Source organism: Typopeltis vanoorti, chromosome 22, assembly GCF_054136105.1.
Source record: "Typopeltis vanoorti isolate ZY-2024b chromosome 22, IOZ_Tvanoo_1.0, whole genome shotgun sequence".
Classification (NCBI taxonomy): domain Eukaryota; kingdom Metazoa; phylum Arthropoda; class Arachnida; order Uropygi; family Thelyphonidae; genus Typopeltis; species Typopeltis vanoorti.
In genome coordinates, this window is record NC_143570.1 from 99,578,031 (window position 1) to 99,595,211 (window position 17,181).

A 17,181-nucleotide genomic window follows, 5' to 3' on the forward strand; every position below is an offset into this window, starting at 1 on the left:
CTATGAAAAATCTCTTCCATGTCAACCTGATAACAACCCATGACTAACTTATATGCCTCAATCATATCCCCCATCTTCCTCCTATTCACAAGGTTTTGCAACTTGCATTCTTTCAATCTATCCTCATGCTCCACATTCCAAAGAAAGCTTATTATCAGGTTCCATTTTTAGAAAAAGACTGACACAAAAGATTACACATACACTATTACCAATATACTGTTTCAATCACATTTACCATAACACTAGAGATATGTATTGCATAACATGTCCAACCACAACCCTCTACACAGTTTCTCAACAACCTGCCATACAACCTATAACATCTAAACAATTACAGAACATTAAAACACAAACTGTGGAAATTCTATCAACACAGTTAACACAACAAAAGTTCATATTCATAGCACATAAAACATGGCAACCACATAAATAAGTTATGTTAATCCAAGTTATTAAGCCAACACTACATGATCAACAACAATGTTCAGATATTCCTTGGAGGACACCTGACCTTCCAGCAATATCAGGGGACCTGTTCCGTACCAACAGAACATGCTCCACACCATGACAGAAACTTGAGTTGTGTTTATAACGCAAGCTGGGTTTGCTGCTTCTTGGAGCACTTACAAAACTCTCTATCTACCATTGGTACAGAACAAAGTGTACCATGACACATCAGACCACATGACTTTTCTGCAGCCTTTCAGTGTTCCATGACACTACCACAGACGAACTTTCTGGTTCTTCGCAGAATGGTTTCTGTAGCAACTGCCAATACCAATCCTCTTCAATTCCCTGTGCATAGTTTGGTGAGATATGGGTAGGAAACAAACCTAACAGTAATCTCGTTCCTGACAGACTGTCTTAGGACACTCTTAGACAAACAATGCGAGTTATTTTTCCACTGATTAAACACACCCAGGATATCTCACCTTTTGAGAAACTAGACAGCTCTGAAGCTTTCAAAATCACAGCACCAGCTAGACAAACATCCACAATAAGCCCTCTGTTGAATTCTGAAAAATCCTTTGTTTTTCCATTGTGATTAACACTATTGACAATTACTGACCAGCAACATTCTTAAATAGTTGCTTGAACATGTGGTGATGCATGTGACTAGGTATTTTGCACGTATGCTGACATAAGTAATGTTTATATGTATCTGCACAGAGGTTTCTAATTCAGTGGCCGGTATGTTTATCTTGTATTCGTATTATTTCAACTTAAATCTCAATAGTATACTTCGCACCTATGTTTAGTTGTACATAAATTTCCATCATGGCCGGTACTGTGATTGGCATGATTGGCACTCACCTTGCTGAACGCTGCTCTGTAGGTGGCCTGCAATTGCTGTCAGGATGGTCTTTAAGGACATCACCTGGGAGCACTGAGCAAGTCCCAAAGTGAATAACTCACTCCAACTGCTACGGACCAACGTGGACTGAACATCAGTTCTAAAAAACAGCAATTTACTTAATAAAAATAACTTAAAAAAAAAAGGAGTATTTATAATTACATATATTTTAAAACAATACAGATACACAGAATAAAACTGACAATATCCCCCCCCCCCCCCCCACCAGCACAGCATTCTTAAAATTTTGCAGCAGATTCTAACAGACAGAATACCATCACTGCTCTATTTCATTTAAATCATAAAATTCACTCACTCTGTTGTCACCATATGAATAATATTTAGATGCAGATGGGATTTACTTGATGTGCCATAATAACAAACTAAACTTCTACATGTTTCGCTCTTTATTAACAGCTTTGTCAGTAAGATATATGTGCTAGAGAATATATAAAAACATTATTATTATTATCCTGAGCAGTTCTAACATCAGAGTTATTTTGAAATGCATCACATTAATAATAACACAAATATTAATCATGTGAATCATTTGATATATGAAGTATTAAACATTCATTGTGTGCAAAGTGTTTAGATGGTTACTGGCATAATGGAGATCTAACAGGTTACATAAAACTATAAGAAACTTCTAAATGTCGTGAACCTTGGTTCCTGTTTAATGAGGGAGGCAGTTTTTTTATTCCTTTTATAAAGATATCAAAGCTTCTTTCAGTCTGTCCAATGTATGCTTTGCTGCAAGTACATAGAACCTTGTATACTCCAGGATGTTTTTCAAAATAAATGCTATATTTTAGCATTTGTAGAAAATTCAGTAGAGTGTGAACAGTTAAAAAGAAGTTTCTATATTGACTTGTATTAGAAAATGCACTAAGTATTTTCAAACTGTGCTGGCATATGGTAAGGAAATGCTGCCTTTATTTTTGAAATCATATGAGTTGGTTTCTCAGAGGGGAGCAAATTTATTTTGTATCTTTTTTTTTTTCTTTAGTAACCGTTTTGAATAATAATAATAAAGCACACAATGACTCAATACTTATGCATGGCAGGGGAAGGAATAAGGCTTCTCAGATTGTAAACCAGCAAAATCCTTGTACACTCACTGGGATGTGGAATGTAAGAACTCACCAACAAATCGAAAAGTTAGAAAATATTATTATTATTCAGGCCTTCATGGAGTCAAAAGACTCATCATGGGAAGTCCTTCCTAGAAAACACAAAGTCTATCATACCACTTCTTGAAGAGAGAAATGGATAGATTAAAATTAGCCATACTAGGAATTAATGACATGAGATGGAATGAAACTGGAGTGGTGACTACAGAATCCAGGGGTGAACATTCAGGGTGTGCTAGGTGTACAGTATCCATCCACAGAATAGCAACATCACTGATATTATAATAAATTTAGTTTAATCTTTTATCCAAGTGTAGGCAAACAAAGTTTGCACCTGAAAATATCTTCAGGACTGAGGCAAGGTTGTGCATCTGTTGGCAACTTGTATCAAAGATTGACCAAACTCTCATCACTCCTTGTCTTAGTATCTCCCATAATGCAAAGCACATCTCCTTGCGGACATGTATAATGCTATGCATTAAGGGAAGGGCCACTACCCAGAACAGTTTCGACCTTTATTGAGGTCTCATCAGTGGGAGGCAGACCAAGAAGTGGTGATACTAAGGCAGAAACAATGGAGGGTCATATTTACCTATACGAGTTGCCAAAGGGTGTACCACCTTATTACTCAATTACTGTCCGAGTGGTTAGCCTAGTGGCTGTGTGCTTTGCAACCATATAACTGGGGAAGGAGTGTCCCAGATTCGATTCCCGTCGAAGACGTGAGGAATTTGAGGATCTTCCTCAGCCATAGCTAAGTTAGCCAGTCTTGAGTGTGGGCAGTAGGGTTTTTTCCGCCAGTTTATCTGGCGTTTTTCATCCCGTAAGCAGGCAAACCGGTCCCATGAACACACATGGATCTACAGCCAGTGGCGCGCTCAGGATTTAATCTTGGAGGGGGCCGAGCGCTCAGGATTTAACCTTTTTTTTTGGGGGGGGGAAGGCCGAATTGAGTAGACGATTTGCGAATACACACTACGCATCGCATACGACCTATGACTGAGCATCTGTGGTGATCGGTAATTCATAAGTAGTATAGAAATAGAAGACACGACACAACATAAATAAAAAAATGAATTTAAATTAGGAAAAGATTTCTGGAAAATTTTCTAGTGTTTTTTTCCTTTTCTTTGTGGGGTGACCCCCCCCCCCCCGGTGCACCACTGTCTACAGCCATAAATACTTAACCCCCCCATGAGGGGGCTCAACTCGCCCCAATAGGGACAGGGGAGAAAAAGAGAGGAAACTCCATACGAATAAATAAATAAATTAATTAAATTACTCTGAATTTAGAGAAAGATGTTGGAAGTTTATTTTGCACTTGGTTAGACTATAATAAATTTAGTTTAATCCTTTATCCAAGTGTAAAGTGCAAAATAAACTTCCAACATCTTTCTCTAAATCCAGAGTAATTTAGTAATAAGGTGGTACACCCTTTGGCAACTCATACAGGTAAATATGACCTCTCCATTGCTTCTGCCTTAGTATCACCACTTCTTGGTCTGCCTCCCACTGATGAGACCTCAATAAAGGTCGAAACTGTTCTGGGTAGTGGCCCTTCCCTTAATGCATAGCATTATACATGTCTGCAAGGAGATGTGCTTTGCATTATGAGAGATACTAAGACAAGGAGTAATGAGAGCTTGGTCCACCTTTGCTACAAGTTGCCAACAGATGTACCACCTTGCCTTAGTCCTGAAGATATTTTCAGGTGCAAACTTTGTTTGCCTACACTTGGATAAAGGATTAAACTATATTTATTATAGTCTAACCAAGTGCAAAATAAACTTCCATCACCGATATTATATTTTTACATTTATTCCATTAAAGACTCCCCTAATTGTATCCTGGCTTTGTGTGATTCCTAAAATTAAACACAACATACTAATGCTTCATGAAGAGGAGACTTTTCGATGCGCAAACATACAATTCAATGCAAATGATGTACATATGGTGTAGCAGGTCAAATTCTTAGCATTACAGTGGCTTTAAACTGCCCAGAAGGTGAGATACAGTGAATGTTGAGGCAAGAGTACCTAGAAATCAGTGGCTATAATTGGTTATTGTGTCAGCCAATCCAATTGAACATTGTTATTTGTCACGAGTTGCTGTTTTTGTATTCCGAGTTTCACCTGTTTTGTGTGTGTGTGAAGTGTGAACTGACATGGTAAGCAAGTTTTTATATATAATATAAACAATTTATTTAAATTATGGGGATATTTAATCCCACATAGAAATAGAAGAGTTTCATGTCAAATATAGCAAACTATAAAAGTTCGGCGAGTCCAAGCATGAGCAAACACCTGGGTGATACAATACCGGGCAACTCATTGTAAAGGTGGATAAAGCTAGGATCGCTATTCTTAGTATTTGCCCTAATGTAAAACTCAACCCTTGGAGATGTATGTTGTTTTACATTAAGGGAGATAGGTCACTACCCAGACCGGTTTCAACCTTTATTGAAGTCTCATCAGTGAGTAGGTAGACCAAATAATACCAAGATTATAGTGATAATAGCTTTAATACTTTACAGTATGAGTTGTCAAAAAGGTGCACAGATAAATTAATGAAATAAAAAGCCAAAAGGCTTCACTTCGGCGATGTTAAAATTATTTAAAAATTAGGGCAAATACTAAGAACAGCGATCCTAGCTTTATCCATCTTTATAACGAGTTGCCCAGTAAACTACCACCCAGGTGTTTGTTCAGGCTTGGACTCGCCGAACTTTTATAGTTTGCTATATTCGGCATGAAACTCTTTGATTTCTATCTTAAAGTTTTCTTATTTGGCTTTGAAATAATGTGGAATTAAATATCTCCTTAATTTAAATAATTTTAAAATCGCCGAAGTGAAGCCCTTTGGCTCATTTCATTAATATAAACAAGTTTTTAATATATCATTATCTCTGAAATAACTCTGAAAAAACGAACGAACTTATTTGCCAACCCAATATACACACACACACACACACACATATATATAAGACTAGTCTTAAAAGTTCTCGGCCTTGACCATAAATGGCAACACTATTGGCAAGATTTTTTTTTTTTTCAAAGTTGATACATCTGTCATAAGCATCCATGTGAAATTGCGAGTCATTCTATCAAGTAGTTTGTTTTATACAGCTGTTTGAAGCAAAACTGTTGTCTGTATCCCTTGAAATGGACAAAACTGAGTATCGTGCAGTTATAAAATTCTTTGTAAAAGAAGGTTTAACGGCAAAAGAAATTCATTCAAAGTTCATAAAAATTTATTGGCACTCTTCTTGTTTTCGATAATTAAGAAATGGGCTGCCAAGCATAAATGTGTCGTACCGGTCTTGAAGATGATCCACGTGAAGGACATCCAAAAAGTGTAACAACACCGGAAATTATTGATCAAGTGATATGGTATTGGATGAATGGCGAGTCAAAGTGTGTGAAATTGCTGAGACTATAGGCATTTCAGAAGAATGTGTAGGATATATTTTGCATGAAGAATTGCAAATGAAAAAGCTTTGCGCAAGATGGGTGCTACGCTTGCTCACAGCAGACAAAAAATGCACTCACATGAAAATCTCTGAACAGTGCTTACAGTATTTTACCAAGAATAATCAATAAAACTGATTTTGTGCATCAATTTATTACTATGGATGAGACTTGGATTCACCATTACACACCAGAATCCAAACAGTAGTCAAAATAGTGGACAGAAGCCGGTTGTTCAGCGCCAAAGAAGAAAAAGTCGGTTCCATCAGCAGGAAAGGTCATGGCATCGGTGTTTTGGGATGATAAAGGCATTTTGTTTATTAATTATCTTGAAAAGGGTAAAACAATAACCGGGAAATATTATTCTGATCTTTTAACCAGACCAGAAGAAAAAATTTGTGAGAAAAGACCCGGTTTGCAGAAGAAAAAATCATCTTTCATCAGGACAATGCACCTGGCGACAAAGGTGTTTTGACAAAGTGAAAATTAAGGGATATGCACTACGAATTGTTGGAACATCTACCCTATTCCCCAAATTCAGCTCCCTCTGACTTCTATCTCTTCCCAAAACTAAAACTCTTTCTCATTAGTCAGCATTTTTCTTTGAATCAAGAGGTGATTGCAGCTGTAGAGGAGTATTTTGCAGATCTTATTGAGAACCACTACAGGGATGGGAAAATGGTGCTGTAGCATCGCTGGAATAAACGTATTAGTCTTAAGGGAAATTATGTTGAAAAATAAAAATAATTTTGAAATTATAAATTCGTTTTTTCATTTTTAGGCCAAGAATTTTTCAGACCACCTTCTTATATTCATTTTGCTTTTCATAAATCGAGTGCTTTCTGTATCCAGTGACTGTATTATAAACAGCTGTTACACATATTTTTTGGAGCTGAAATTTTGAAAGCAGATGTTAGGACAAATGTGTTTAGTTAGCTGCTATGTTTACTGCCAATAAATCTGTTCTGTTTGCATGGCTATCCTATCCTATCAGTGGTCCCAACAGGCACTTAAGCAGCAACGACCTTTCCAAGTATTCTTGGACTTTAACAACCATAATTCGAGGATAAGGTGGTTAGTCCTATGCCTCCTGGTCTGTCTTATGTCTGTAGATGCGTGTGTTCAAGTGGCCAGTTTGCTTGTTCTGGGGGACAAAACACCTCAGGTTCTAGGTGAAAAAGCTCTCTACCTCCGTCTGTTTGCATGCATCTAGTATAATTTGTGGGAGGCAAAGTGTTTTCCATTAAGTGTGTCGTTCAAGTTGTCTCTAAGTTTACTGTATTTATAATTATTATGTGACACTCCCAGGGAATATTAAGGCCTCATTTCAGGAGGGCACTCTACTCTGCTCTACTTCACTAAATACATCTCACCCTCTGCACTACTACTTAATTCTCCTAATACAACACTACTACCATCAACACCATCTACTGCCCATCATCACCAACAACAGTATTTTTTGTCTGTAAATTGCGTATATGTTCTGAAGGTCGATTTGTCTTTGCACGGGTTTTTTTTAACCTCGTGTAGAGACAAAAAAAAAAGGGAGAAAAAACCCTGCTACCTCCTTATGAGATTGGCTAACTCACCTTCAATTGAAAAATCCCATATATGGATTCCCCTCATCATGATAAGAATCAAACCCATTGCGTCCTACCAATTGAAGGACGCAATGTTCCGTTGTTCTTCCAATTGTGCTACAGAGGCATTTAGTGATAAACAAAACTGCTTGTTTTTCTTGCTTGCACAGTATAGCACCTGTTGAGGTTGGAAAGTTTTTTAACGGTATAGGGACATTTTTATTCAAGTCGGAAACAACAGACATAGTAAATATTTATCCATTCCTGAATAAAACTGAATACTTATGTGTATTATAAGAAGTTGTTGATCTACAATAATATACTAACATATATGAGATATCTACTATTGATAACACAGAAGAGCTGCTGACACTCAAAAAAAACCCTAACGAATGTAGGATTCCCGAAAGTGTGGATAATTCCGATAATGATCAGATATTATTATTATACGTGACACCTCCAGGGAGTCAAAGAACTCATCATGGAGTCCTTGGACACTACTACTTAATTCTCCAACTACGGCATCTATCGTCCATCATCACCAACAACAGTGTTTTTTGTCTGTAAATTGCATGTGTTTTGAAGGCCAATTTGTCCGGACGCGGGATGAAAAATTCAAGTTTCCAGGAGAAAAAATCCTGCTACCACCGAATGAGATCAGCTAACTCACTTTCCACTGAAAAATCCCATATATGGATTCCCCTCGTCACTAAGAGAATCGAACCCAGGTCTTTTCTAATCGAAAGCCGCAATGTTCCGCTGTTCTTCCAACTGCGCTATGGCGGCTACAATTGCATACATATTATGCATCCTATTATTGTGTAAAATGTATACTGAGTCTCGATAAACAAAAGAAAGTTCTTAGACGAAGTAGACATAAACCAGAGAAATACACATAACATGCACAATAAATTTTACGAGATGATTTGTTGCTCCATCAAGCCAGCCAGATGTATTCCTGCCATGCCTAAATGAATCACTTGATCAACATTATTAGTTCATGGGATTAGCATTCCCTATAGTTTAACTGAACTTAATTAATTATCATATGATGATACAACAGCCATGAGTCCCCTTTATGGGGATGTACGGTACCATCTCAATCCCCCCAAATTTTATCCAGGCTTCAGAACCAGGTTAGTATTGACTGTAATCCGTGTGTGTGTTCATGGGACCGGTTTGCCTGATTGTGGAATGAAAAACCCTGCTGTCCATGCCCAAGACCGGCTAACCTGGCTATGGCTGAGGAAGATCCTTCAGCTCCTCATGTTGTTGATGGCAATTGAACCTAGGATATTCCTTCCCCAGGCATATGGTTGCGAAGTGCAAAGCCACCTAGGCTAACTGCACGGACTTAACTGAACTAATAAATGTATATAGTGGCTGTTTATTATTGGGTAGTTATTTATTATTATTATTATCTGAGACCTCCAGGGAGTCAAGGACTCATTGAGGGAGGCTGTAAATTATCCAACCCAGCTATCATACCTTCCCATAAATTCATTTACACTAGATGCACTCACTACCCCTAAGGGCAAATTATTCCACTCACTGCTCTCTGGAAGAAAAAAATCTAGCTCTTACCCCTTTCTTGACTGAGAACAACCCTAACTTCCATGGATGCCCCCGTGTTCTCTCCCTGCCTTCCATATAATGAAAAATTTCATCATTTGAAATGCTATAACACCCATTCAAAAGTTTATAGACCTCTATCATATCATCCTTCTTTCTCCTGTTAACCAGAGTCTGTAATTCACATACTTGCAATCTGTCCTCATAATCTAAATCCCATAATCCAGATATAATCTTTGTAACACTTCTTTGCACCCTTTCCACAGCTTCTTTATCCCCTTGGAACCCAGTAGACTAAATCTGCGCACAGTAATCCAAGTGTGGTCTTATCAAAGCCTTATAAAGAGGCAAAATTACTTCCTTATCCTTACATGTTAAGGTTTACTTCAACATAGAAATTATCCTCTGAGTTGTATTTGCAATTTTTGCTATGTGACCTTTGAAATTTAAATTCTTATCCACCAATACACTAAGATCCCTTGCCTCTTCAGTTTCTTGTAACATAACCCCGCTAATATAATATGCCGCTGGAACTCTAATCATGCCAAAGTGTATAACTTTACACTTACTAACATTAAATTGACAGCCATTTTCATTTGCCCAGATTTCCAGTCTATTCAAATCATTTTGTAATTGCTAAATATCAGTGGCATCCCTGATTGCCCTGCCTATCTTCGCATCATCATCAGCAAACAATTGCAAATCTGATGATAGACCCTGCTTGAAGTCATTAATGTATAGATTGAACAATAATGGCCCAAGGACTGAACCCTGAGGTACACCACTGGTTACCTTAAATCTGGCAGATTCACACCCACTGCATACCATTTTTTGATATCTGTCTGTTAAACACCCCTTATCCAAGTCAATAGATTATGTCCCAATCCCATATTCTTCAGTTTACACAACAGCCTATCCTATCAAATGCCTTAGAAAAATCCAACATTATAATAGTGTATCCATTCTCTTTATCCAGCTCAGCCATAACATTGTTATAAAATATGAGCAAATTGCTAAAACATGATCTTCCTTTAGTAAACCCATGCTGTTCCCTGCAGAGTATAGAATGATTGTCTACCCATTTCTGTATGTGAGTTCTTACTAACTTCTCTAAAATCTTCACTACCACACCAGAAATACTAATAGGCCGGTAGTTAGACACATCAATTTTTGCACCACCCTTATGCAATGCATTCCTGTGGTATCATTCCTGAGCTGAGACTCAAGTTATACAAATGTGTGAAAGGCCTAGCCAATTATACTTTGCAAACAAATTTCTTTACCTCTCCTTGTAGCTGGCCTGGTTGACTGAGTGGTTAGGGTATCTGCTCTCCAGCCAAGAAGTTGTGGGTTTGAATCCTGCCAAGGGCATAGATGTTTGTGATTGTCCTACTGACCAATTACCATATGTACTGCTGTGACTTGTGTGACCTGGTGCAGTATGATCTTTGATGTCTTTGTGCCATAAAAAAAAAAATCAAAAATCAAAAAACTCTCCTAATTTTTTCTTGTAAAATTATGCCATCATAAATTTACTTATTCATGATGAGACTTTATATGATTGCATTCTATTCACTCTAACCAGCAACTTATAGGACACACATATTGTTATTAATAATTCATTTGCCATTAATGAAAGTATTTCTACTTACACTTATTATTTCCTTTACATTTCCCATTCTCACATGGCTTATAAATGATGCTTTACATATTTACACCTTTGAATAATTCAAATCTACCAACCAAATAAAGCATTCTCCTTTAATATTATTTTCTAATATATGTTAAAACAAACACATTGTCCCCCAACTTATGCAGATTTTGTTACAATTAATTGATAAATTAAGGTATTCAAAGTTATCCAAGAATTAACTGCATTGGACCAATTAAGATGAGTGCTGATGCACTATGCAGTCTTAAAATTTTCATATATTGATAATAATGCAATCATATAGTCAAATTGATTTGAACTTTCTCGTGAGTCACACGAAGCACACCCAACTGAAATGGGCATGTGACGTCACTGAAGAATCATTTATTCAGGCGACGTGACAGCAAAAAATAGAGTCACAATAGTCCTAAATAAAGAATAGGGAAGAAAAGTAATGAACTCAATAAAATACAGCAGTAGACTGATAATGTTAAGACTCAAAGCAAAATCAACACACACAATAATAATAATACAAGCATACATGCCTAAAATGACCACAGTGAAGTTCAAATAACATATGAAAGAAGAAAATACAGTAAAACCCCAAAGTTCAGCAGTAGGTGTGACCAACAAAAAGTGCGTAAGTCGAATTCGCATAACTGGGGTATAATTTTGCATGTAATTTATATATACAAACATACAATTGGGACCCAAAGGTTTACAAAAACACCTATATTTTTTAAGAAATATAATCATAATTGTAATTTTTTGTACATAAAAAAAAAAGTTATTTCGATGTGATGGTTTCATAAAATCTAACAGATTCATCTGAAGGCATAATGTCTTTTTCTTGTCACGCAAAATTTCTTTATAGCAAGCTAATGAATTTTTTATTCCTTGCCTTGTGGCTACAATTCGTTCCTCATTAGAATCTATGTCCTCCAAAATCTGTAAACCTTTCTTTTATGATTGTTCTTACTGTGGATTCCTGTAGATCGAAAACTTCTTTGCTAGCTCACAAATTTTCATTCCGCCTTCAAAATCCTTAATAATGTTGAGTTTTGTTTCCAAAGTCAATGTTTTTCTTTTCTTGTTAGTTGTAGAAGAATCGGACTTGCTTCTTTTGGATGACATTATTATTTTTTGTGATAAAAATTTTATCAAGAACATAACATTAAACAATCGCAAGGTTTGTAGACTATAAAAATCGTGTATGAATGGAGACCGCACGAAACACGTCAGTGCTTGTTCACAGCATGTGTGACACTGGCAAATGCGGCTGGTGCTTGAAAGATACGACTCGTGGTGAGGCGTGAAGTGGGATGGGAATAAGTACATATAAGAAACCGCATAACTCTGGATTCGCGTAAGTCGGGGTATGACTGTATATTGAGCATTTGATAAAACTAGCCAAAAGTGAAGACAATCTCATTGTCACGGGAGAATGGAATGCAGCCACTGGAGAAGAAAAATATGGTAGAGAGGTGGGAAAATATGGACTGGGACATTACAGGAGTTTCTAGGGTTCTGCCACCAATTTCATCTCACAATCACCAACACCTAGTTTGAGGTACCAAAAAAAAAAAAAAAAAAAAAAAAAAAAAAAAAAAAAAAAAAAAAAGGTATGCTTGGAAAATACCAGGGATAATAGGAAGGTATTAAACAGATTATATTATGACAAGAAATACATATAATATTCAAGTAAAATCATGCAAGAGTTACCCTGGAGCTGACGCAGACAGTGACCACAATTTGGTTTTATTGAAATGCAGTCTGAAATTCAAAAAGCTGCCAGAATCAAGGAAAAGGCTCAAATGGAATATAGATAACCTGAAACTACAGAATCTATAAACAGAAGACTGATGAAAGCATTAAAATGGGAGAGAGCAGAAAGATAAACACAGAAGAAGAGTGGACCCATTTTAAGGACACAATCAAGGTAGCCAATGACTATATAAGAGCAAAAAATAGGTCAACAGAAAAGTCTTTAAATAATAAAAATAAAAAATGCAAAGCAGCAAAAGAATAATGGCATATAGAGAAATGCAAAGAAATAGAAGACTTAACAAAGACTGAGAGAATCGATAAAGCATATAACATTATAAAAGATGAGCCTGCAGAACAGAAGAAGAATCATAGTTATTAAAAATAAACATGGGAGCATTCTTATAGATAAGGAAGCAATTTCTGAAAGATTGAAGGAGTACCTAGACGAACTCTATAAAGGAAAAGATTTAGACAGCGAGGTCACAGAAGATGAAACAAGGATTGATGAAGAAGAAACTGACCCAACCATATTACAAGATGAATTTGAATGGACGCTAAATGAACCGTCTTCTAACAAGGCACCAAGTGTTGATAACATTCCCTTAAAATTAATAAAATATTCAGGAAATATAACTAAATCATACTTATTCAAGATCATAAAAGATATACATGAAACTGTATTAATTCCCAAAAACTCAATACACTGGTCTGTCATTCCAATTCCTAAAATAAATAATGCACATAAATGTGCATTATTTATTTTAATATCACATGAATATCACAATAATATCATAGAACAAATCTAATATCACATGCTTCAAAAATATTACTGAAAGTTATGCAAAAAAAGATTAACAAATATGGCCAAATAATATATTAGCAATGAGCAGTGTGGGAAAAAGGGACAAGAGATGCAATTCTATCTCTTAGAGCAATTAGAGAAAGAAGATTTGAGAAGAATAAAAATATTCTGATAGTTTTCCTTGACCTGGAGAAAGCTGTTGCTGGTCTTGACTAGAACTAAATGTTTTGGATCTTAAAAACAACAAAGGTAGATTAGAGAGATAGACGGCTCATATTTTATCTCTACAAGCACCAAGTAGCCCAAAATAGAGACAATAAACAGAAACCCAAAACCAGCCAGGATACATAAAGGTGTAAGATAAGGGTGTTCTCTTTCTACAATATTGTTTAATCTCTACTCATAAAAAGCAATAAATAAATTAACAGAACTAATAGAAACAGGAATTAAGATAAATGGAACTGAAATTAACTGGCAATGATTTGCTGAAGATACAGCAGTTATCGCTGATAATGAAGACAAACTGAAATACGCCCTGACAAAGATGGAAGAAATTTTCATGCAGCATAAACTAAAAATTAATTAGAAGAAAACTAAACTGCTAATCTCAAGTAAAGGAAATCCTATGAAGATAAACAACAACCAAATACAACAGGTAATTTTCTTAATTACCTTGGGAGTCTCGTCACAGAAGGTGGAAGAAGCCAACCAGATATAAAAGCAAAAAGCTTGGACAAAAAGGCATTCTACAAAAGAAGAAACATTTTTTACTAGTAAAGGGGTAGAGAGAGAGAGAGAGAGAGATAATGTTACTAGAGACTTTCTGAAGATCCAAGATTACTAAAAACATCACTGGTTACAAATGGTTTAATAAAAGCCATGGCCAGTGCTGCAATAGTTATGACTGGTATAGATTTATTATTTTATTTTTAATATATTGGCCTGCATTGGGAGAAAGAGCAATGATGGAATTCTATCTGAATTTAGAATTCAATTCAATGTTTTTTGAATACTAGGAAAAATAACTGAAGCATGCTAGATAGACCAAACAGTTAAGAAGAAAAAGTTTATGTGTTTCTTTGACAGCTGAGAGTTATAGTCATTAAAGAAAACCGTGAAGAAGGCTGTACCAAAGAACAGAGATAGATAGAATAAAAAGGAGGATGAGAAGTTAGTTTGATGAATTTGAAGCTGGACTTTGTATGGATGGTGACTAGTAGCTGCTTGTACTTTTATAAGCTTAATAAAGCAAAATGCTTAGCAGAGCAGTGCTGATGACACTACCTATAGAAAGGTATAAGGCAGAAACAGACACTGTTTTGTTCAGGATTCTTTTAATATAATTCTAGAGTGCAAGGTCAAGCTAGTAGAAAAGAATAATATCAGGAGATCAGTCTTATCTTTGGGTGACATCAACTGGACATGAGAGAAGTAGAAGCATAAAAGCACAGCAGTTGTAGCCAAGTCTTGATGAGGGACTCAAGTAGCTCAAGTGATGTTTATGCAGGCAGAAAGTATTTTTGCATTTGGCATGCTTAAGGTTAGATTTGGTTTTGTTAATGATTTTACTGCAGTTTTTGCATTAATTTCTGCAAACATTAATGAATGCAGTGCATTGTAGGAGGAATATAAAGCTGGAATTATTTCATTCTATTTGCTTGTAACATGCCAAATTTTTTTTCCATAGACGCCTTGGCATACTTGGAAAACCAAGGTGTGGATAATTCTCTAGTTTTGAATAGAATGGGGAATGAAGGTCTTCATCCTAGCAAGATTATTTCAGTTATTTGATCAGAGCAGGTGTTTGAGACTATGGAAGAGAGAAGCAGAAATCAGAGCACTCTTTTTTTGTTTTTTCATGTCACTCCCAAACACAAAAGAGTGTGAACCTATAGTACATTAGTGCTACAATGGACAGGCAAAGTAAAAAAATAGTTTACAAAAAAACAAGCAAAAAACGAATATTTTTTACTTCAATTTTTTGATCTGTGCGGTTAGCCGAGTGGTTATGCGCCTTGCAACCATATGCCTGGGAAAAGAGTGTCCTGTGTTCGATTCCTATCCCAGATGTGAGGAGCTTAGGATCTTTTTCAGACATAGCCAAGTTAGCCAGTCTTGGGCATGGACTGGAGGATTTTTCTCCCCAGTTTATATGGGGTTTTTCATCCCATAAGCAGGCAAACCGGCCTTGAGAACTCAATGCTTCTACAGACATAGGATATATTGGGAGGCATAGGGGTAATCACCTTATCATTGTGTACGGTTGCAGTTAAATGAATAGCAAACCCTCGACACTGCAAGGTAAAAGAGGGAAGAAGAAGATACTTCAATATTTAAAAAAAATGTTTATTATTTTACATAGTCGCAAAATTGCAATCTAGAGACCAAACATGGAACGTTTTTATGCCACTTCAGGCCTTGAATAAACAGGGATGATGAATTTCATTTCCAATATAAAGACAATCACAAACAACCATATCTATGGCAGATTTAAATCTACAGTCTGTAGGTTTGTGAGCCAGTACATTAACCTCTTGGCCAAACAGGATAATCTGGCACCATTATAGCCAAAGAATATAAGAATGAGAGTGGGCTGAAGCATTCCATAGAAAAGGGAATTTGAATGATTTTATGATGCTATCAAGAGGAAAGAGGAATTTTATGACATCTACAATACAGTTAAAGGAAGAACAGTTAAAAACAGGTCCAACATGTTTAGGAGGATAGTGAAGATCACTCTATTTTTTTGGAAGATAGATAATTTGTGTCAGATCATTCTTAACACTAAATATTCATGACTTATTTTTCACGGCATTAACAACACCACAAACACTTTTATCAACAAAGATGTTTTATTAACGCTTATATTTCGCTGATTTTCAACTCAGCATCATCAGAGCACAACACACATGTAAACGCGACAGTGAGTGAGTGAAATGTTTTTATTAGAAACTGAAGAGTGACAGTGGCAGCAAATGAATTCAATGAAGAGCAATAAAGAAATACTGAATCCTTTCCTTTAGTGTTACATGGTGATCAGCATTTATTTCAGACAATCACACATGTAAACGCGACAGTGAGTGAGTGAAACATTGTTTCACTCACTCACTGTCGCGTTTACATGTGTGTTGTGCTCTGATGATGCTAAGTTGAAAATCAGCGAAATATAAGCGTTAATAAAACATCTTTGTTGATAAAAGTGTTTGTGGTGTTGTTAATGCCGTGAAAAATAAGTCATGAATAACCATCAACACCTAAGCTTATCTGTTAGATTAACACTAAATATTTTAACATTTCAGTGAGTTGCAAACACAGAAATTTCCAAGAGAGATGATCTCTCTGTTTGGTAATTATACTATAGAAATTCAAGCTTTAGAGATAAAGCAAGCAAAGAAGTCAGAGTTTTTATTAGAAACTGAAGAGTGACAGTGGCAGCAAATGAATTCAATGAAGAGCAATAAAGAAATACTGAATCCTTTCCTTTAGTGTTACATGGTGATCAGCATTTATTTCAGACAAATTATGGAGATTACACCCATCTTAGAATTAATTACTTTAATTTTCTGATGTTTCAACCTGCATGTTAAAGTCATCATCTAGAGCAGCGTAATAATAATGAATAGCAGTGGCAAATAAATGAACTTAAACAGTGGAAGAAAATAATAAACGTTCTCTGAAAGGTGTTGAAAGTTTATTTTTCACTTGGTTAGACTATAATAAATTTAGTTTAATCCTTTATCCAAGTGTGAGCAAACAAAGTTTGTGCCTGAAAGTATCTTCAGGACTGGGGTAAGGTAGTACAACACCAGGCAACTCATTACAAAGGTGGAGCAAGCTAACTTCACTCCTATCCCA

At 36.1% G+C, this 17,181-nt stretch overlaps 1 protein-coding gene across 5 annotated transcripts in view; it reads right to left on the reverse strand.

Annotated features, from left to right (window-relative positions):
- The window catches only part of LOC150094589 (nuclear receptor subfamily 2 group C member 2-like), an 808,056-nt gene that overhangs the window by 105,023 nt on the left and 685,852 nt on the right, over nt 1-17,181 (reverse strand). For all 5 annotated transcript variants that reach the window (XM_090412047.1, XM_090412048.1, XM_090412044.1 and 2 more), the window contains one exon: nt 1,315-1,454. In XM_090412047.1, coding sequence (XP_090268173.1) covers nt 1,315-1,454 — 140 coding nt within the window. The remainder of the gene's footprint in view (nt 1-1,314; nt 1,455-17,181) is intronic.